Here is a 21,416-nt window from a genome sequence, read left to right as displayed (position 1 = left end):
GCTGCAGAATGGGAGGATCTCTGTTGCCGCAGAATGGGAGGATCTCTGTTGCCGCAGAATGGGAGGATCTCTGTGCTGCAGAATGGGAGGATCTCTGTGCTGCAGAATGGGAGGACCTCTGTTGCCGCAGAATGGGAGGACCTCTGTTGCCGCAGAATGGGAGGACCTCTGTTGCCGCAGAATGGGAGGACCTCTGTTGCCGCAGAATGTGAGGACCTCTGTTGCCGCAGAATGGGAGGATCTCTGTTGCCGCAGAATGGGAGGACCTCTGTTGCCGCAGAATGGGAGGACCTCTGTTGCCGCAGAATGGGAGGATCTCTGTTGCTGCAGAATGGGAGGATCTCTGTGCTGCAGAATGGGAGGATCTCTGTTGCCGCAGAATGGGAGGATCTCTGTGCTGCAGAATGGGAGGATCTCTGTTGCCGCAGAATGGGAGGATCTCTGTTGCCGCAGAATGGGAGGATCTCTGTGCTGCAGAATGGGAGGATCTCTGTTGCTGCAGAATGGGAGGACCTCTGTTGCCGCAGAATGGGAGGACCTCTGTTGCCGCAGAATGGGAGGACCTCTGTTGCCGCAGAATGGGAGGACCTCTGTTGCCGCAGAATGGGAGGATCTCTGTTGCCGCAGAATGGGAGGATCTCTGTTGCCGCAGAATGGGAGGATCTCTGTTGCCGCAGAATGGGAGGACCTCTGTTGCCGCAGAATGGGAGGATCTCTGTTGCTGCAGAATGGGAGGATCTCTGTTGCTGCAGAATGGGAGGATCTCTGTTGCCGCAGAATGGGAGGACCTCTGTTGCCGCAGAATGGGAGGACCTCTGTTGCCGCAGAATGGGAGGACCTCTGTTGCCGCAGAATGGGAGGATCTCTGTTGCCGCAGAATGGGAGGACCTCTGTTGCCGCAGAATGGGAGGATCTCTGTTGCCGCAGAATGGGAGGATCTCTGTTGCCGCAGAATGGGAGGATCTCTGTTGCCGCAGAATGGGAGGATCTCTGTTGCTGCAGAATGGGAGGATCTCTGTTGCTGCAGAATGGGAGGATCTCTGTTGCCGCAGAATGGGAGGATCTCTGTGCTGCAGAATGGGAGGATCTCTGTGCTGCAGAATGGGAGGATCTCTGTTGCCGCAGAATGGGAGGATCTCTGTTGCCGCAGAATGGGAGGATCTCTGTTGCCGCAGAATGGGAGGATCTCTGTTGCCGCAGAATGGGAGGATCTCTGTTGCTGCAGAATGGGAGGATCTCTGTTGCTGCAGAATGGGAGGATCTCTGTGCTGCAGAATGGGAGGATCTCTGTTGCCGCAGAATGGGAGGATCTCTGTTGCCGCAGAATGGGAGGATCTCTGTTGCCGCAGAATGGGAGGATCTCTGTTGCCGCAGAATGGGAGGATCTCTGTTGCCGCAGAATGGGAGGATCTCTGTTGCCGCAGAATGGGAGGATCTCTGTTGCCGCAGAATGGGAGGATCTCTGTTGCTGCAGAATGGGAGGATCTCTGTGCTGCAGAATGGGAGGATCTCTGTTGCCGCAGAAAGGGAGGACCTCTGTTGCCGCAGAATGGGAGGACCTCTGTTGCCGCAGAATGGGAGGACCTCTGTTGCCGCAGAATGGGAGGACCTCTGTTGCCGCAGAATGGGTTGACTCTGTAAGAATGGTGCTGGTGTAGCCAGTGCTTGGCTCCTCAGCTCACCCTCAGCTCGCTGTCTCATCACCTCTGGAAGGGCTGCAGTGACCGGACCTCTGCTGCTCATCTCTGCTCCTTCTGCATCAGCCCTCATTCCTCAGGCTTCTCTCTGCAGTAGTGCCCAATAGCACGATGTTTCCCACCGTTGCTGGCCGCACTGGTTGATTCAGAGTTGATCTGCACTCCAAAGAAAACAGCAGAGTTTCAGGTGGGTGTGCCCACCCCTGTCATTGGGAACCGCCAGACTGGGCTTCATGCCGAGTGACTGACATCATGTATGTCCTCAGAAATACCAGGAAAGGGAGGCTCAGCCCCACAATTGTTCTGGAACTGCATTGTACCCCAAACCTTACGTGCCTGAGCCAAGGGAAGCCACCACTTCTGTCATATGCGGGAAGGTGAGTGTTTGCAGCTGTGTCCCTCCAAGGACTACCATTGGATCACCACCCAAGAAGGGGGCAGCTCAAGAGCCCACGCAAAATGTGCCCATCCTGGCACCAGGCCAGCTCCACCTCACTGTCTATTTTAAATCCCAAACCTTAAAAGAGCAAGATTGGTAGATGTTGGGTGAAGGTCTCTCAGTACTGATGTATAGTAGCTTTAGAGCTGATCTCCATAGTCGTGAGAACGCGTTGTACGAGTCTTTTGAGTTTTTACTATTCTACTACCTATAAGGCAAATAAACGAACAAGGTTGATTTTAGGGCAAGATATTTTAAATATTAAATATAAAGACACACCTGTTTATAACGACCATTCTTGGCGCAAAGATAGCCTGCATCTAATGCCATGTAATACTTTCAGAAGCTATTGATGGTTGGAAAGAATGTGAGACCTTTTGCACTTACATTTAGTGAGCATACGTTTGTCACATGACTACCAGAGTTGTGAGGACAGTACATAAGAATAATTGACTGCACACAATACTTCCTTAGGAAGAGTAGGGTATTTACAGAAGGTCCGTATGAATGGCCATTGTCTCGCAGTAGCATTTAAGTCATGAAACACATTGACCCTTTTTGACAACCTAAGGTCCATTGTATCCCTTAGTGGTTCTAACTTTTGTGTTTAACTTTGGCATGAGTTTTCAAAAAATAATAAACAATGGTTCCTGTCACCTCGTAGCTAATTTTAATCCTGTTTCCCATTCTACCACACCCTTTCAGAGCTAGGCATAGGGCAGAACTCTACTGTTTTGTTCTTGAACATTTAAAGAAAAAAAGATCTCCATCAAAGAGCCCCTTCGTAGGGGCCCGCTGGGCATTGCAGCTCCCACCCAGCGAGAAGCATGGTCCGATGATAAAGCACACCACCACGGTGCGTGAGGGCCTGTGCATCCTAAGAAGGATACTTTCAATGTCCTACCTGCAGCATCAACACCAATGTTGTGTTGATGTATCCACGGAACAGGTCACGCATTTAGAGAAATTACTAAGAAAGGAGGGGCGTGTGCTGCACCATTTACCTTTCCTCATGCCCGCTCATGGTCCTTAGATTTTTATATGGTACCTGTGTGTAGTGGGATTTGGACACAAAGCAGGCCCTCTACTGAATATCCTTTTGTCAACTAATCATGACTGCCCATGGTCCTTGGCCGTTCTCAGCAAGAGATGGGCACAGGGCCAAGCCTGCGTCAGGCACTGTACCCAGCCTTCTTCCAGTATGCCTTCAGCTTCGCGCAGTATGAGGTGCATGGTCTCGCCTGTGGCCACGCCCTGCGCCCAACCGCCACTTGCTAACCAACCCCCTTTAGTCATGGCCTGAAGCCCAGACCTTTCTGGCAGCCAGCCTCCATTACATATGGATTTCAGCCAACATTCCGCTGGCAGCCTTGTGTTTTCATGTCTCTATGTTGCTAGCACCTCTGCCGTGCGAGGGGAGGGTGGGGGGGGTACACACTTGTTATAGTGTCTACCCTTTCCTGTGGATTTTTTTGTTCATCAAAACTTGCAAATTATAACGGATTTCTAAATTGTAGGAAAGTGCCCTCTTTTGGGCATGGTCACCCCCCACTGTTTGCCTGCTGTCAGTATGCTTTGACTGTTTTCCCTGGGATTCTGCTAACCAGGACCACAGTGATGGTGCTCTCTATCTCTGAATTTGTTTGCTTAGCACTTTGCACTCCCCACAATTGGCATACCGGCGCCCCCATATAAGTCCCTAGTATATGGTACCTAGGTACCCAGGGCATTGGGGCACAAGGGGTTCCCCATGGGCTACAGCATGTATTGTGCCGTCTATAGGAGCCCATGCAAAATGTGTCTGCAGGCCTGCTATTGCAGCCTGCATGAAGAGGTGCATGCACCCTTTCACCACAGGTCACTGCACCAGGTCACTGTAAGTCACCCCTATGGTAGGCCGTCTTAGCCCAGGGGGCAGGTACCTGTGTGTGAGGGCACCCCCGCAGGAGCAGAGGTGCCCCTACGGACTCCAGTTCCATTGCACTGGACTTCGCAAGTGCGAAGAAGCCATTTTACCCATGTACTGGACACAGGTCACTACGTGTGTCCTGTTACATAATGGTAACTCCAAACCTGGGCATGTTTGGTATCAAACATGTCGGAATCATACCCCAATACTGTTGCCAGTATTGGTTGTATAATTCCATGCACTTTGGGGGCTCCTTAGAGGATCCCCGGTATTGCTCCTACCAGTCTTCCAAGGTCTGTGAGCAGCCTATGCTGCTGCCACCCCACTGACAGGTTCCTGCCCTCCTGCTGCTTGACCAGCTCAAGCAGAGGAAGGCAGAACAAAGGATCTTCTGTGGGAGAGGGAGGCAAAAACCTTTCCCTTTGCAAATAAGTGTTGCATGGCTTAGGAGGGGTAGCCTCTCCAAGCCGCCAGTATGCTTGCAAGGGCCCATTTGGTTCCTCCTTGCATAAACTGGTTTGCAAGGAGGAACTGACTCTTGGTCCCAGCTTTGGTGCAAAACTGGACAAAGTAAAGGGGGAGTGACCACTCATCTGTCCACCACCACCCTAGGAGTGGTGCCCTGAGCTCCTCCAGGTGGCCACTTGATTTTGCCAACTTGAATCAAGATGTGAAGAGGCCCCTGGGAGCATCTGAGTGGCCAGGTCAGGTAGGTGAGGTCATAGCCCCCTCCTGGTAGGTGGTCACCTTGCTAGGTGACCAATCCCCCTTTCTGGGCTATTTCGGGTCTCTCTCTCGGGTGGGTCCTCAGATTTGACATGCAAGATTTCAGCAGGACTTCTCTGCAATGTTTACTTCATCTTCTGAACACTGGAACCACAACTGGATTCTTCAGGAACCAACAATCTGCAACTCCGGTGAGACTCCACTTTGCAACATTGTTTCTCTGCTCTCCTTCCAGCAAGTGCAACATTTCCCCAGCTGTGCATTCTCTGAGGTCGACGAGACTCCAGCCTGCACCAAGAAGTAAGAAGGAATCTCCCTTGGAGTGAAGGAGTCACTCCCCTGCATCTGCATGCACCGACTGCAACAATGACATCTGGATCTGCTCTCCTCTGGAGTGGTGTGGGTCCTGCATCACAGGTGTGGTCTGGAGTGGTCCCTTTGGTCCTCTTTTCCAGCTTTCCAACTTGGGAGACGGTAAGCCCTTGTCTTTCCTTGCAGGACAGTACCTCTTTGCACTGCAATTCTTGCAGCCACCAAGGCTCGTTTGCTGCTCTTCCAAGGGATCTTCAGGCTTCCTTTAGCCCGGCCCCCAGCACTTCTTCCTGCCAAGTAGAGTCTCCTCTTTGCTGCTCCAGCGACGTGGGACTCCCCTTCAGGTGTGCTGAGTGGGCCTCACTACAACTGCTGTGCCTGCTGCCAGTGGGTTACCTGTGGGGGCTGCCTCCTTTTCTGGTGACTCTACCGACTGCTGAGGGCCACCCCAGACTCCCCTACAATGATCAAGTCCTCTATGCCTTGCTGGTCCTCTGTAGCCTTGCAACACTTCTTTTCCTTCATCTGCATTTGTAAGGAGTGTTAGTGGGCTTCCGGCACCACTGACCCACTGCAACCTGACAGCTGACATGGGACCCCATCTGCATCACTTCAGGAACTCCTTATCATCTCCTGTGCTGCACAGCTGGTCTTCTTCGTCCCTCATCAACCTGGTTCTGCATCAACAGAAGGGTGCGTAGTGGCTCCTGCCAGAACAGGAAACTCCTTCCCGAACTGGACTTGGTCCCCTTTCTTTTCTGCCAGAATCCACCCCTGGGTTCTTCCAGTCTTGTTTGGGTCTTGCAAAATCCTTTTCCTAAGTCCTGTTGGTTTTGGGAAAACCAGGTACCTACTTCCGGTCTCCTGGTCGCGGGGGGTCACTCTGGTACTCACCTGTTGGGGTTCCTAGTTCCTCTAGCTCCCATCTAACGATTCCACGTCCTTGGTTGGGGAACTGCATCTCGCATTCCATTTTTTTTAGTATATGGTTTGGCCGCCCCCTAGGCCCCTCACTATTTTCTATTACTTTTGCCAATGCTTATTTCTTTTTATGCTCTTTACTGATTGCTAATGTGTATATAATAGTGTGGTTACTTACCTCTAGTTGAGGTACTGCCTATTAGTATTCTAGTATTTGTGTTACTCTAATAAAGTCCCTTTATTTTTGTAACACTGTGTGGGTCTTTCATGTGTGGTTAAGCACTAACTGTGGCTACAGTGGTATTGCATAAGCTTTGCATGTCTCCTAGATAAGGCGTGGCTGCTTATCCACAGCTACCTCTAGAGAGCTTGGCTTCCTAGACACTGCCTGCACTTCACTAATATGGAATACCTGGATCTGGTATGAGGTGATAACACCATAGGTGCTCACCACACACCCAGACAGCTTCCTACTCAAATTATTTGCAAAATGGTGGTCAAACCAGTATCTATAATGGCTGTTTGTACATTTGCTTTTTGATTTGTTAGTCACACGCCAGTTTCTCTGTTTTTCTTCCTGGTGAGAGGCTCGAATATTCCATGTCTTTGGGAACCCTCAGCACCCCTGGGTTGGACACCTCTTAGGGCGGCTTCCTCAATCGGTAGAAATTGCTTTCCTTAGTGAGTTCAATGTGTGATTGACAGGAATCTAATCATTAATTTAAACAGCCCAGATATACAAATGTGTTAACCCTATCAATCCCTCCCAACACGTTTTTTAAATGCTTATATCTCAAAACCTACTGAATGGGTTTACACTAATCTTACAAAACCATCCTTTCTGAGTAAAGGTCTTTTTTCATGCCAACTGTGGTGTAAGTCCATTTTGTGGTGTTGTCAGTAAGCACAGGGAAATTTTCTTACAAGAGACTACACAGGAAAACACTTCTTTTTACCTTATTACTCCAAGAGACTGCGAACTGTGATGCAGGTCCATCTGTGAGGTCAATAGTTACAGGCAAATAAAAATCTTCCTTATCAATGGAAAGTGTGGCTAAACCATAACTACACAGTGATATTACTTTTATGTAACACAGTTCAACAGTTGCACTAGATTTGTGTTACAAAGCAGAGCACATACACAGAACACTGATTTTCCAATTCTCATTGTCGAAGAAAAGGCCCTTCAGTTCCCCAGCCGCCGCCCACCATCCCCTCCAGATTTAAACCCACACCTCCTGGTGGTAGAGCATGAGCTACATTCATTCCCTATCCTGCACACAATTACATTAAAGATTTGTGGCTCCCCTTAAGTGCCAGGGAGCAGAAGAACAAATTCAGGAGAATAGATTCCAAGCTTATATATGAGGCGGCAGCGTCAAGGATAGGCGATGTCCTGTTACCTAATGGAGCTGCTGTTCCCAAACTGCCTCCTATTTCAGGTGTTCTCGTTTAACACTGTCAGTTAGTAGTTCCTCTGCTAACCTGCTGCCAAGCCTCATATGCCATGGCATCCAAGTGGGGATCCCAAAGTTGTCCACCAGGCTGCCAGTGCTAGTTACGCTGCCCACTGACCGTGACTGCGCCACCCGCCGCTGTAGGGGGGCATTCACTCCTTCTGTCTCCTGGTATGTACAAGGACTCTAGCTGGTGACTGTGGCTAGCTTTGTCTTCATTCCTTTGTTAGTTCTGATAGCAGACAGTGACGGCTTCTCCGCACTGCCCACATTGACATTGGCACCCCTACTGCGCTTGGTACTCTTCTTTCTAGCTGATTGTGGCTCTGCTCATCTACAGGAGCTTACTCCCAGAGGCCTGCACCTTGAGTGAGTACTTACCTTTCAGTTCTCACATTAGGGTGTGCATGTGTGCCACTCTGCATGGCTTTGCACTTTAGTCCCTGTTTTCTAGGGACTTTCAGGATGTCCCCCCTGTCTTCCAAGTCCTGATGAGACCCTAGTATCCTGGCTACAGGATGGAAATGCCGTCAACACACCACAGTAAGAAACAAACAAGGATTTTTTCTCACTGCAATATGGAAGATCTAGAGAACTTTTGAGTTGTTTGTAACTCATACATTAGCCTTATTTTATTATTTTTGCATTTATTATTTTTGATTGTTGAATCTGTTTGGTTTTGGCATTGGGGACACATTGACTGTGTTGTATTGTCACCTTTCATGCAGTTTGTTTAAAATTTGCACCTAGAAATAGCTTTTTCTCAAGTAAGGTGGCTTTGTGTAAATTAATTTATATGCTATTAAACACATAGGCTAATTAGTCCTTTTTACTATAAAATTAGCTCGCTAAATGATACCAATGAGAACCACTCTTGCCTTAAGTTTGCTACTTACCCGAGTTCTCGTGGCTTAGGAGTTGCTCTTGTAGCCTGCTACGAGCCAAGCCTCCTATGCCATGACATCCGAGTAAGGGATCCTAACTACGTCTCCGTAAAAACCTTGCCTTCAGTTCAGACCTGCTCCTCTGTCAGTTTAATTCAACACGTATCTGAAAGGCACCTTATATCACTCCCCTCCTTTCTCACTGGGATGCCATGTTTTTTATCCTCTTTGAATTTGTACACACTTACTGTCCGCAGGAATGACTGTAGACATACCTGCACATGTGTGTATCCTGGCATCTTAGCTACGTAGCCCGTTGCTGAGCACAGCCCTCTACTGTGATAATCGAACCCGCTTACTTGACAAACCCAGCATTATATCTCAGATATGGAAGGAAAGAAGGCTACAGTCTTGCTGAAGCTTCTGCAGTGGCCAAAGCCATGACTCCAGCTCATGGTGAGGTGGTTACCTGACCTCAGGACATTTCCTGAAGCAGCTCAGCTGAGGCTAGCGAGTAAGTGTTCCAGATCGGAGACAGACATATTATGGGCACATGTGCTAAAGAGAATCTGTTGGTGTGTGCAGTCTTAGTGAGTTTTAACAAGTTTCGGGTTTCCAGCCTGGGCGGAGAGGTCCTCTTTGTAGTACAAGGACACATGATTAGAGGCAAGGTTGTCCTCTTCTTTCAGGTAAAGTGTCTGGTAGGTCAAACAGAAGACGGTGAGTTTTGGCAGGCAGGGGGAGTCAGTGCATTTCTTTCAAGGTAAGGTAGATGCTCTTCAGCGTTCATTGGTTGATGATTAACTGAGCATCTGTGTGGCAAAAAGCTTTCAATGGTGTCATTGAGGGCGTTGGGAGAACAGCAAGTACAGTGCTGACTCCATCTATGTGTGATTTGGTGGATTTGTGGACCACAGACGGAAGGAAAATAAGAGATTTCTTCTTGAAATGGACTGTTAAGACATAGGAGGTCAATGATAAACTCTGGGGATGTAGTACAAGATTTGACGATGGAGATTAGAAACATCTATGGTTATACTACTGGTGGACTTGAAGGTTTGTACCTCAATAAGGATGAGCTGTACCTTTGGTTGTGCTTTCGACACAGTGCGATATGTAAGTTTCAGTGACCTCCATGCAGGCGCTGAACCAGAGAGTGCTGTTTGATGACAACACTTTAAGGCTTAGTTTGACCTACCTTAAATCAGTGTGTTGCTGGATATATCATCTCAATAGTACGTCCAGGCTCCTTCTTCGGGTTGAACAGCACAGGGATGCATGTAGGTTCCTCAGGAACCCGTCAGGTGATGGGAACTGATAGGAACATGTGATGGATGGGGATTGAACAAATTATTTTTGCCCTGGGATGTGCAAGGTGTGTCCTTTCAGGATAGTTTTTATGATGCACTTGCGTGACTGTAGTGATCCAAGTAAGACTTGATGGTCGCTGACATCAGACATCGAATGGGTTTACCAGCTCCAAGACACTTGTCATTCCACAGCTTCAGAAATGATCGGAGGCAAGCTATTTTATTAGGAAAAAGCACAAGTGTAAGGGTTTTGGCAAAGAACAAATGTACTTATTCTTGTTTGTTTTCTGTAAATGCATGATTTTTAATGACTTTTTTCACTTGACTGATACGTATTTTGTTGAAACAGGAAAGTGACTATTATGGAGGACCCAGATCAGAATATTCACCTCAAGAACCTGTGTCTGCAGCAGGCGACCAATGAGGAGGAGGCCTTGAACCTGCTCTTCTTGGGAGACACCAACAGGATGATCGCAGAAGTGAGTAACAGGGGCAATTATGGGGCTGAAAAAGGCACAAAGGATGAACATTTTGCCAGCATGTATATTATATGAATACTTGTATTATAAGTCAGTGTTTCCCCATTCTAGCCAGGTATTTCTTCCATGGAATTTCCAGGCAATACATTACTTGCCAGGCTGTTGTGCAATTGCATATAACAAGTCTGAACAGAAGAACTGTGCTTCTCATTTTTTTTTAGCATCACCTCCACATTCTTGTATACATTTGATGATTGCCTCTATATGGTACTATCAGTGTTATTAGAAAAGGAAAATCTGTGTGTATGGAAAATGTAAAGTCATGAAAGATGACACCGGTCAATGCAGTGGAAGCTGACTTACAGTGCAACGGAGTGAAAGCAAGCCTCCCAAATGTGAAGCAGTAATTTAGAGGGGTGGAAGAGGTGCTATTAATTAAGCAAACATTGGCCCTGATTTAGATATTGGCAGTGGGGTTACTCCGTCACAACAGTGATGGATATCCTGTCCGCTGAAATCTAAATCCCATAAGACATAATGGGATTTAGATTTTGGCAGATGGACTATCCATCTCCGTTGTGACAGAGTAACCCCTCCGCCAATATCTAAATCAGCTCCGTTGTTTTCAACAAACTGAAGTGGCTAAGTTGTATGAAAGAATGTGATGGCATTCAATGAGTAACCAATAATAATGCCTTTGTGTTCTGAAGGCCACATTGAACAAATCCACTATCATTTGGCAAACAGACCAAAGAAGTGCTACAGGGTGTATGGACTGATGAGTAAGGTCCGCGAGGTGAGACTGAGTGTGTTCGATGGATGAAAGTTGATGGTCAAGAAAATACCTTTTACGTTTAGTAAAACGTGTTAGTTCAGTAGCCAAGACTTGAGGTGGAGAGTGCTACTGTGGTCTCATATGTAGGAGAGATTTATGTTTCAAAGATTTGTGAATGAAAAGAAGCTGGTAGAAAATGCCTGATTGGTATGAGGTGGGCTGAGAAACTGTAAACATGTTGGAATTGAGCAACTTACTCCATTGGCTGTCAGCCACCATGAGAATTTGATTCCAACTATCTTGCTTTCTTCTTATATGTACTTCATGCAACAAACTCATACAATAGTATGTGCTCACTCTTCATGCCTCGTTCTTCCACCCTCAAATTCCTCCTACCCCATTACATTATCTATGGCGGAGAAAACTGTGCATTGATATCCTTAGTACGTTACTATTGAATTAATGTCCACCGAGTTTCAGGGATTCCTGTCCACTCAGTCTGAGGAATCCATTTTGGATTTCCTCTGATGTGACGTGGCACAGGATGGAGAATGGGATACAGCTTCATGGATGGCCCCTGGATACTGAAGTTAGGGGAGATGGAACAAGGCAACCCTTAGAAGTTCTATGAGGACCTTTTAGCAGTGGATTACAAATTATTTCTCCCTAGGCACTGCCATTTAATGAATTGTAGGGCAATGGGGATGAATCAGCAGTTTCTCTTGTTAAGGCTAAAGACGTTGCTAGGCAGGGTCGCGGCTTCTGTTTTTCATTAAGTGTGACTTCATAGAGGCTGATGACAGCCAGATACATAGTCCTCATACTTCATTGTGCTCCTGTTTTTGAGAAATTCCTGCTTGGAGCCAACATCATCTGTACCTGGGGTGAGAGCCATCTTTGCACAAAGGCTGTCTCTGCCATGCACTCAGAAAACTGAATAAGAAAAGGATCCGCCCCATACCAGTTCCTGGCCTAGACTGAGGAAGACCTGTCCACCAGGGCTGAGGAAGACCTGTCCACCAGGGCTGAGGAAGACCTGTCCACCAGGGCTGAGGAAGACCTGTCCGCCAGGACGGAGGAAGGCCTGTCCACTTAGACTGAGGAAGATCTAACCACTAGGACTCAGGAAGACCTGTCCGCTCGGACTCGGGAAGCCTGCTAGGACTGAGGAAGGCAGGCCTGTCCACTTAGATTGAGGAAGGAAAACAAACTAGGGCTTAACCTGGAATCCACACGTTTGTAACTTTGGTGAGATTAAAGTCTCACATCCTGGGGAACATTTCCAGGCTGAAATGTCTGCATGAGAATTTCCCTAAGTATACATGATAGAATTGGCCTACTAAAGTGATTTTATGTTTTCGATTACCCCCCTCCCCAACATATCCATAATTTTGGGAAATTCTTAAGATACAAAGTTCTACAAAATCTCCTTAAAATTGCTAATAAAAAAAATCATAATTTTGTAGTGCTGTAAACAAAATCCACTCCGATTTCCGAAAGATCTCCCAAATGCACTGTTCTGTTAACGCTTAGTGCAGCTGTGGCTCCGGCTTCCTCTCATGTCTTTTGTCCAAAGATCACTATTAGAAGAAGCCCAGTCCATGAAGATTACTTCTATGGAGGTTCTGTCCTCTGCCTTTGAATTCTGTGTGCATGCTCTAATCCATGCCCGTTTGTTGATGGGAAGACAGAGTCCTGTGATGCTGGTTCTTCCGCATGCCAAGAGGCTCGGGAAACGGGGGGTTGCGCTACTATCAGTCCTGGAGCTTCCACACAGGAGTAGCACCAGGTAATGCCTCATAAGAAGATGAGTGGAAGGGCTGCATTGACAGGCAGTTGATGAAATACACTTTTCTGTCAAGCTTAGGTCTTTAGTAGTGCAAGAACATTGAGCGCCGCCACCACTGGCGAATATTCAAGCCCTGTCCTCTCTCCTCCCTTCTCGTGGGTGCTGTCCATGTTTACGGGGGAAGCAAATCAGTGTCCCCTTGGTCCCCTGTGCAGAGTATGCATGTACGTATGAGAACGTTGACTCAGCTGACGGCCTGGTTACATCCCAGGCCATCAGCTAGTCACTGGTGGTGGTGATTGGAGAAATTGGCAGGCCCTGCCCCGCACACCCTGGTGGACCGGCTGTCTCATTTTGGGTAGGTGTATTGATTCATTTAAATCTCTTTTGTGTGGCCTCTTAATATTGTTAATAGTTGCCCTTGCAACACTTGACCCTATCAGTGAGCTTTCTGGTCTCCTGACTCCTGGGATGTTTTTCTGTCATTAAAGGGCTAAGATACCCCAATTTTCGATGTTGTGTGCTACTCACATGGCACATAACCTAGCAGTAAACCTGTAGAACTTTAGAATATAACATTTCATCAGGGCTGTGCTTTTGTCTTTCTTTGTTGTCCTTCCAATCGTGTGGATTGCGACTCTTGCACATAGAGGCACCTCTAGCAAGGCAGGCAGAACTGATCTGTGGTGAATGGTGATATCTCCTTTGCCTGTTCTCGCATAGACAGGTGGAGCCCTGCTGATGCAGAACTTTACTGTGCCCTTTTGGGTGGACAAGAATCCAAGTCATTCTATGGTGAGGCACGCAACATCCACACGTTTGACCTCCTACTGGCTAATCACAGCCCCATTGGCTAGGAGTTTGATTTAAATAACCACGCTGGCTAATGAGACTTCATAAAAATTAGATAAAAATAAATAGAAGTAGGCACAATTTGTTTACTACATGTGATCTGCACACAAGGAGCTTTGATTGGACTCTAATCAGGTGTTGGTCGGTGATGAGTAGAGATGACTTCTGTAAACGGATAAGTGCTTCAGTGCCCTTGTCGTCCAGCGCCTGCATAGCTCAGTCAAGGAATAGATCTTATTTTTGTAAGCTTGGCCAAAGGTGAATACTATTATTTCATTTATAAATGTCTGACTTTGATTACTTGCAAGATTTTCTAAAACCTTAACTGTGTAGGAGTGTTGAGTGAAGTCTTCTCAGTTTCAGACTGTGGTGTAGCTCAGCATCCTTTTCAGGAAAGGAAAGGACATGCCCAAGTAAGATGAGAGATTGAGAGTTTGCCTCATGGACATGAGAATGTTAGGAAGATGCAAGGGTACTGAAGATGACAGGAGTACAAGGGTACACTGAAAAGCATCTGCTCCTGTTCAGCAAACTCCTCTGCTTGGACCTGCGGTGTGCTTCGGTGACCAGTACTGGTTGCAGATAGTGGAGTTACCAACAGCATACTTTTTATTGAGATTTGTTTTGAGTGGGGAAAAGTAAAGCACATTTCATCAAAGATGATCACAGTGATTTTCGTTTCATTTCTTGAGTGTTCTGAGGATTAGAAAAAGTTCTTGCCATGGCTCGGTGGCAGTACTGCGTCGAGTCCCTTTGAGAAACATAGTACACGCAAAAACCCTGCTAATTGACTTTGAATCCTTCTTCATCCATTCTGTACAGCTAATTGGACATTTAGGATGAGAACAACCTCAGAGTGTCCAGAAGTGTGTTTATCACTCTTAATAGAGTTGATTACAGCCTCCTACTATATTTTGGGTGTAGGGTTGTAAGCACAGTCCCAGGTGTTTTTTATTTATTTTTTAAACTCACCTCTCTCCCAAGTATGTTGCCCATCAGTGATTGCTCTTCTCTGCCCTGTTCTTTCCTGCTCATCTGTCTGCTCCTGTTACCTTGACTCTTCTGTTCTTGTACCAGTGCTTTTCATCTCACTGTCCTTTTCCATTCTGCTACTGACAAAGCGTGGTATATTGAGCATGGGAAAGGTAGTGGCGTCATCCACAGGACATTCGTTTCCCTTGGTCCCCGTTTCCTTCCCTGGCTTTTCTCCTATTCGTCCACCTGCCTGCTGTGTTTTCTTGACAAGGACCTCTGCCGGTACCTACTTTAAGCCACACACTGAGGGACAGGGCTTATTGGATCCGGCCACACTTGTGAAACTCTCTACTGTGGACATCTTGAGATCTGATGTTTAACGCAGTTTGACAACATCAGATGGAAAGATGGCTCTTCACCAAGCATCCTTCATGGCCTGGCTTTGCTTGGCTTTATTTTGTATATTTTGTGTGTTTATTCCTTCATCTTTTGTGAACAGAGATGAAGTTTGTAAATACAGGTGGCAGTGGCCTCTATAAAAGGTTAGAACAGCAAGGGCTTGATTTACAGTTTGGCGAAGGGGTCACTCCATCACGACAGTGACGGATATCCCGTCCGCCAAAATCTAAATCCCATAGGATATAATTGGATTGTAATACGGCGGATGGGATATGCGTCACCATTGTGATTGAGTGACCTGTTCTCCGAAATCTAAATCAGTGCCCAAGTGATGGGTAAATATAAGCAATTTACATTACTATAGCAAAAGCCCTAGTCTTTCTTTCAAATACATCCTCAGCATAACCTTCCGGGCAGAAAGTCCATAGGTTTTTTTGTTTTGCTTATAAGCTTAGAATACCGTACTTACTTAAGAGACAAACTGTGACTCAAAATACCAGTTGCCAGTGTAGACCAGAGTCAACTGAGACCAGGATAAGACACCCAAGAAGTGGGTTAGAATGGTAGAGAGCCTTTAGCCAGAAACCTCCAAGGCTCATGACACAAATACTGGAAAGTCTTTTTATTATGTTTATGGTAATCGCATAATAAACAGCGAGGCACATGCTAAAAATGGAAAACATCAAAATGTAAATGGAATATCACATAAACTATACAGAAAATAGCAATTTAGAGGGCAAAATAAGAATCCAGGAATGATAACATAATGAACTTGAGTAAGAGTATCCTCAATGTAACGATAATAGCAGAAGTTGCAAATGAATGCCCCGCGATACAAGTACAAAATATACATACGTATGTTGAAATTGAGATATGGAACGCCAAGAATTGAGTTTCTTTTCGGGACCAATTATCGTGAATTATTTGTTGTTAAGGGCTATGCTTTATCGAGATGTAATTTTCAGAGATATTAACGATTTCAGTGCTAAGAACTTAAAAATAATATTTGAAAATATTAATGTTTGATTAATAGGAAGAACTTATTTCGCAGACACTCTATGAAAAACATTTCATTAATATTACAAACTACAAACTGTTAGACAATAATCAGTTTGATCTCTGCATTTGATAGCAGTGACATCAATTTCTCTTTGAAGAAGTATTTCTGATGGATACTTCTGTTTGCTTATTCCTCAATTTATGAAACTCCCCAAGAACCATATTGGATCTGGATAGCATAGCAATAGCTCCTGTGCGCTGGTAGGTGGCCCCATTGGACTCTCCCAGGACTCTGACGCCAATTTCACTTTTTCCGCACCTTTGACGCATATCTGGTGCTCAGTACCTACTAATTTAAGTTTTTACCGAAATTTCAGTTCAGATTTCGTTACTTAGTATGCAGTAATGTTGCCCTTAGAAACGACAGGCTTCGGAACAATGTTGTACATGTTGAAAGCAGATATCTGCCATGATTCAGCACAACATCTGGCCTTAGTGCCTTGGCAACAAACACATCAGCAAGTCCTGGAACATCTGCTCACAGATGCACCGGGAAGCCATCTGGGAGCGAGAATTCCAACTCTGCATTGCTAAACACAAGATCATGGGCTGTCCTGATGAATATTGTGGTCCTGGTTGCCCTCTTCGGGCAAGTTGAAGGCAAAGTTGAGAGATAAATCCAAAAAAGAAGCATAGGGAGAGGTCCTGCAGTTGACATCCCAGAACTTCGTTACTAGCTTCACCTTCCAGCATGGGTCAGCTGCTGAATCTAAAGGCGATGCACCCCAAGTTCCCTGGTCTAAATTCCGCAGCAGATTGAGGTCTTCAAGGAAGCCATGGTGCAAATATTCAGATTTATCCCGGCCCCTCCTGCCTCATGGTCCCGGAGAAGCCTCCAATTGCACTTCGGCTAGTGGGTCCTTCAGAGCTGCCGACTCACCACAGACAAAGCCAGCCTGCTCCACCTTCGGGCTGCGTGTCTGCTCCTACACTGCAGGCTTCACTCCTCTGGGCAGGTTCGGATTCAAATCTGGTTTCAGCCCTGGCCTCAGATTCAGACCTGTCTTCGGCTGGAGACTGGATGACACCACGGTATACCATAACTAAGGCACAACCGGTTGTGGAAGATAACTCCCCTGAGATTCCTCTGCTTCGGTAGCAGTATTTCAATCAGTCGGTATTTGTATAGTGCTGCTGATCATCTGTGAGGATATCCAGGCGCTGGATTGCAGGGCTCATTCGAAAAGCCAGATCTTGAGTTTCCTCCTGAAGTCCGCCAGCGAGGGTGATGTCCGGAGGTGAAGGGAAAGGCTGTTCCAGGACTTGGAGGCGAGGTGGGAGACAGAAGCAATTGTTGATTCTGATTTTAGTTCTGTGAAAGGTTCAAACCTGCCCAAAACAGTGATGATGAGGGGACAGATATCTTGCTACCTCCTCATTTTAGTATACTGGCCTATCTCTTGTCAGTTGCTTGTGCCCTGGGCACCAATATCTTTATTAGAGGCCACACCTGTGTGTGCTCCACCAGATTTTCTGCAGACTCACAGGAAACTGTTGATTTAGATCCTTTTGTGATGGGACCAGGAATTTAGGAGAAAGCTGATGTGACTGTCAAGTGTTCAAGAACTTAAAAGTTATGAATCGCTCCTTGGAATTGCTACTCCCTGGCTTTTCAGTTTCCTGAAATCTCAACATCAAATGTTCAGTGAAAAAACATACTATATGGTTGAGCAAAGTGATCCCTGCAAATCAAATGTGGTCAGTGAATGCTTGATGCAGGCTGGAGCTTATGCGTACCCCACCATGGTTGGGTTAAATACCTCAATTCAAAACCATCAGGTCAGAGCAAGACATACTGATCGTGCTAACAATCATAAAACACAGTACAGTACAGGTTAGAAGAAAAAAAGCTGCTAATTCACACCTAGAAGATTGAGAGAATGGATAAAACAATGTATTATGGTGAAAACCCCATAAGCTGGAATGGTTAGAGCGTACCTTTAAGGCTGCGTACTCTCACATGTTTTTATGTTTTATCTCTTAAATTTCGAAAGAGGTAATTTCCTTAAATAGACATTTTCATTACAGGTGCTTTATTGCACATGACCTATGTATCTCAGTCTATGTGCGTATATTGTGCAGTTCGGTCAAAATGAGTAAGCACCACCACCATCATTACCCCCCACAAGGGGCGCCTTGAAGCTCTTTTCTCAGCAGGTGTTGCACTCTATAAAGTTATTTTCATTTCATGTCAAGGGCATAGTGAGGTCTGGTCAAAGACTGAGTTGCTGTGTGTAAGCAATGCGCTCTCTTTGCATGATCACCCCAAAGTTTTGTACTTATTCTGCTGGTTTTCTGACTCCGTGAACTGACGCCTGCTACCCAGACCCCAGTGTTGTGACTCTTAAAAGTCCTATGACTGATTGGTTCTTCCATAATTGGTATAAGTTAACTTACTTATACGTCCCTAGTATATTGTATGAGGACTACCAAGAGCCTGTAAGTTCGTGTCACTCACGGACTGTAATGCTTATTGAGCTACTAAGAGTTTGCAAAACACGACTTCCAGCCTGCCGTTTCCTTTTTGCATGATCACCCCCAAAGTTCTGGGCTGATGCGGCTGGTTTTACAACTCTGAAAGTGCACTGAGCCATGCCAAACAGGCCTCGGTGCCAATGCTCCGACCCTTAAAACATCAATGTCTGATTACCACCCCCACAATTGTCATAAGTTAACTTACTTAAAAGTCCCTAGTATATGGTGCCAGAGGTACCCCGGGCCTGTAAGTTAAAGTGCCCCTCGGGACTGCAGCACTTATTGTGCCACCACAAGTGCGTCAAAGCAAAGTAAGACTCCCAGCCTGGCATTGCTGGCTGTCGCAGCAGGTTTCAACATGCCAGCTTGACTTTGCCATGTAAACTGATGACAAAGTCCTAGCCTTCCTCTTTCATATATGTAGAACTCACCCCTAAGGTAGGCCTATCGAGCCCCAAGGCAGGATGCTATATATTTAAAAGCAGGACATAAGTTTTACGTGTACTTACAGTAAAACCACCAAAATTATTGTTGTACTGTTGAAAGGTTGGTAGCCCCATTGGTGAGTACAGGATTACACGTTGACATCTCACCTGTGCTAACTTTTAAATGGGAACTCTAAAGTTGGTACTTCAAGGTATCAAAAGAATCATTACCTTAAACCTGACTTGATGCTCAAGTCGATTTTAATGTAACTTATAAGTAAATAGCAACTTTAAAAAGTTGCCACCCTGTTGCCAAAGTTTTCCAGATACCATTTGCAGTTACTGACCACGAGGCAACCGTCTGCCCTCCTGGGGAGAGGTTTGAACAACTCTCAGGAACGTGCATAATAGAGGCCTACCATTGGAAGAGGTGTTACCCCTCCCTGGACAAAAGGCCAAACAGGGTGTGAGCACAAAACGGGAGCTTCAAAAGGGAAGAAGCATTTCAAGGGCAAATGGTAGACATACAGGGGCTGCTCTTTTGTCCTTGAAGGCAGGTTGGTGTCAGGGACAGAGAGGTGGAAACAGTTTCAAAATCAGCTTCCGGGTGGCATGTAACCCCAAAATAGCATACCCTATGGTGGCCTACCAAGCTCCACACTCCAAGAGAAGGGTTCAGCCATTTTGGGAGTGGGGAAATCATTGCATTCTGGGATAGCTGGATGCAGTTATTTGTCATCAGGCGAGAGGGGACCTGGTAGCTCATTGATTATTAATCACAGCATCCCCCAAGGGCATACAAGTGCCACCCCTGGCACCCAGACCTCAGATCACGTCTGTTCTCTAGAAAGGACTAAAGAAGGATTGCCTAGCTGTACCATGTACCCAGCAAGGAGAGGCTGCTCCAAAGGCTGGCGATCCATGGGCTAGCAAGGACTGGGCATGTGGTGCCCTGCCTGAGGAAAGTTATCCCCCAGCCTACAGCTCAAGGGCCACAAAAACTGAAGAAGCCCGCCTTGGCAAGTTGGTAGCCACAATCGCTTGATCTGGCCACGGAAGTGCAGCCTGGGAGACTGAGTCTCAATGCTCAAACGTTGCACCTGAGTCTGCTGGTCCTGGGTGAGTTGTCGGTGTGCAGTTCGGTCACCCAAGATGGACACTAGCCTCAAAAGGAGCCACTGGTTTCGCTATAACCAGAAATCAGTAGAACAGTGGTGACTAGATTTTGGCCCCACCATGTTCGTGGACTGATGGGTGGCCCCAAAAAGACCCTCTCAATTGGATCAGCATCCACAACATCCTTCAGCATCCTCGACATCCTATATTCCTTGAATCAGGACCACTTCACTGAGGTAAATGGCGATTCACCCATAGAGCCTGGAATTGAGCTAAAGACTCTCTTACTGAGCCTTAATGGTCCTGTGACTGGTGACAGATTTGCTGATCCAAAGTGGGCTGGAGTAACTGAACACAACTTTACAAATGTTTTCAAAAGTTTTAAAAGTAATCGCAGTAGTTGCCAATGCTTATTTGCAATTTGAGGGGAAAGCAGTGATTTATGATTTACTTAATTTATATTTTCGCAAGCCTCCTGTGGACTTGGTTCATATTGGTGTCTAAAAGGTATAAAAATAAGAACTTTTTTATGAATTGGGTATAGATTTTCTTTGTGTCATGTTCGATTCTTAGTCAACTGGTTTTGTACTTCCAGATGCTTTTCACTTTTTCCTTTGACAAATCCTGACTGCTCGAACCCACAGCTTCCCAAGGTTGAGCTACGGTCATGCAAATTAACCTGACTGGACCCGAGACGGGTGTGTGAGTTTGTTAAACAGCGAGGTCGCACAACCACCCCAAAAAATAAACCTCTTTGCTCACACTGTGTCAGTGTACAAAAAACTTGTGTTCAGGACCTCAGTCTGGATATATGAGTTGAAGAGATTTTTCAGGTTGGTTAGGACTTTCCTTCTCTGGACACCCTTCTTCACATTCTACCAGTTTACACCCAAACACTGGTGGAATAGAACTGTACCCTTTCCAAAAAAGTATTGGCAAGTGGGCTATCAAACTTTTCCCAAGGCAGAGCGTGAACTGTATTGTTACTCATGAGACTTATGGCCTCCAAAAAGGTGGAAGCTTGAGATGGATCCAAAACCTTAGCTTAATGAACTAGATCAAGAAGGAAGCTGAACCCCTCCCCCACAACCCCCACGGGAGAAACTGAGTGATGTTCAGCTGTTTGTATTGTCCTTCGCCCGGCAAAACGTTACTGTTGGCACAGTTACGGGTAATTTATTGGCAGTTTCTGTCTTCCTTCCTTTGCCTGATCCTCCATCCTTATTCAGACCTCCAGTTGTGACGTGTTTTTTTTTAAAACGATGGATGGTAATGCAGCTGCAAGATTCGCCAGGGGTTGAGAATAATTCAAGCATTCTTTCCATCAAGTTGTTTATTAGCATTTTTTTTTAAAAGGTCTTCAAATGTGTTTTGGTTTTGGCCAGCTCCCTTCGTTATGCCGCATTGAGATCTTAAT

The 21,416-nt window shown here is 46.2% G+C and overlaps 1 protein-coding gene across 2 annotated transcripts in view; it reads left to right on the top strand.

The window, feature by feature from the left end:
- KIF6 (kinesin family member 6) overlaps nt 1-21,416 on the top strand; it is a 1,127,187-nt gene that overhangs the window by 194,573 nt on the left and 911,198 nt on the right. For both annotated transcript variants that reach the window (XM_069236333.1, XM_069236332.1), the window contains exon 6: nt 10,005-10,134. In XM_069236333.1, coding sequence (XP_069092434.1) covers nt 10,005-10,134 — 130 coding nt within the window. The remainder of the gene's footprint in view (nt 1-10,004; nt 10,135-21,416) is intronic.

The sequence above is a fragment of the Pleurodeles waltl genome, chromosome 5, assembly GCF_031143425.1.
Source record: "Pleurodeles waltl isolate 20211129_DDA chromosome 5, aPleWal1.hap1.20221129, whole genome shotgun sequence".
Classification (NCBI taxonomy): domain Eukaryota; kingdom Metazoa; phylum Chordata; class Amphibia; order Caudata; family Salamandridae; genus Pleurodeles; species Pleurodeles waltl.
The sequence above is the reverse complement of the archived record's forward strand: the minus strand, read 5'-3'. Positions and strand labels throughout refer to the sequence as shown.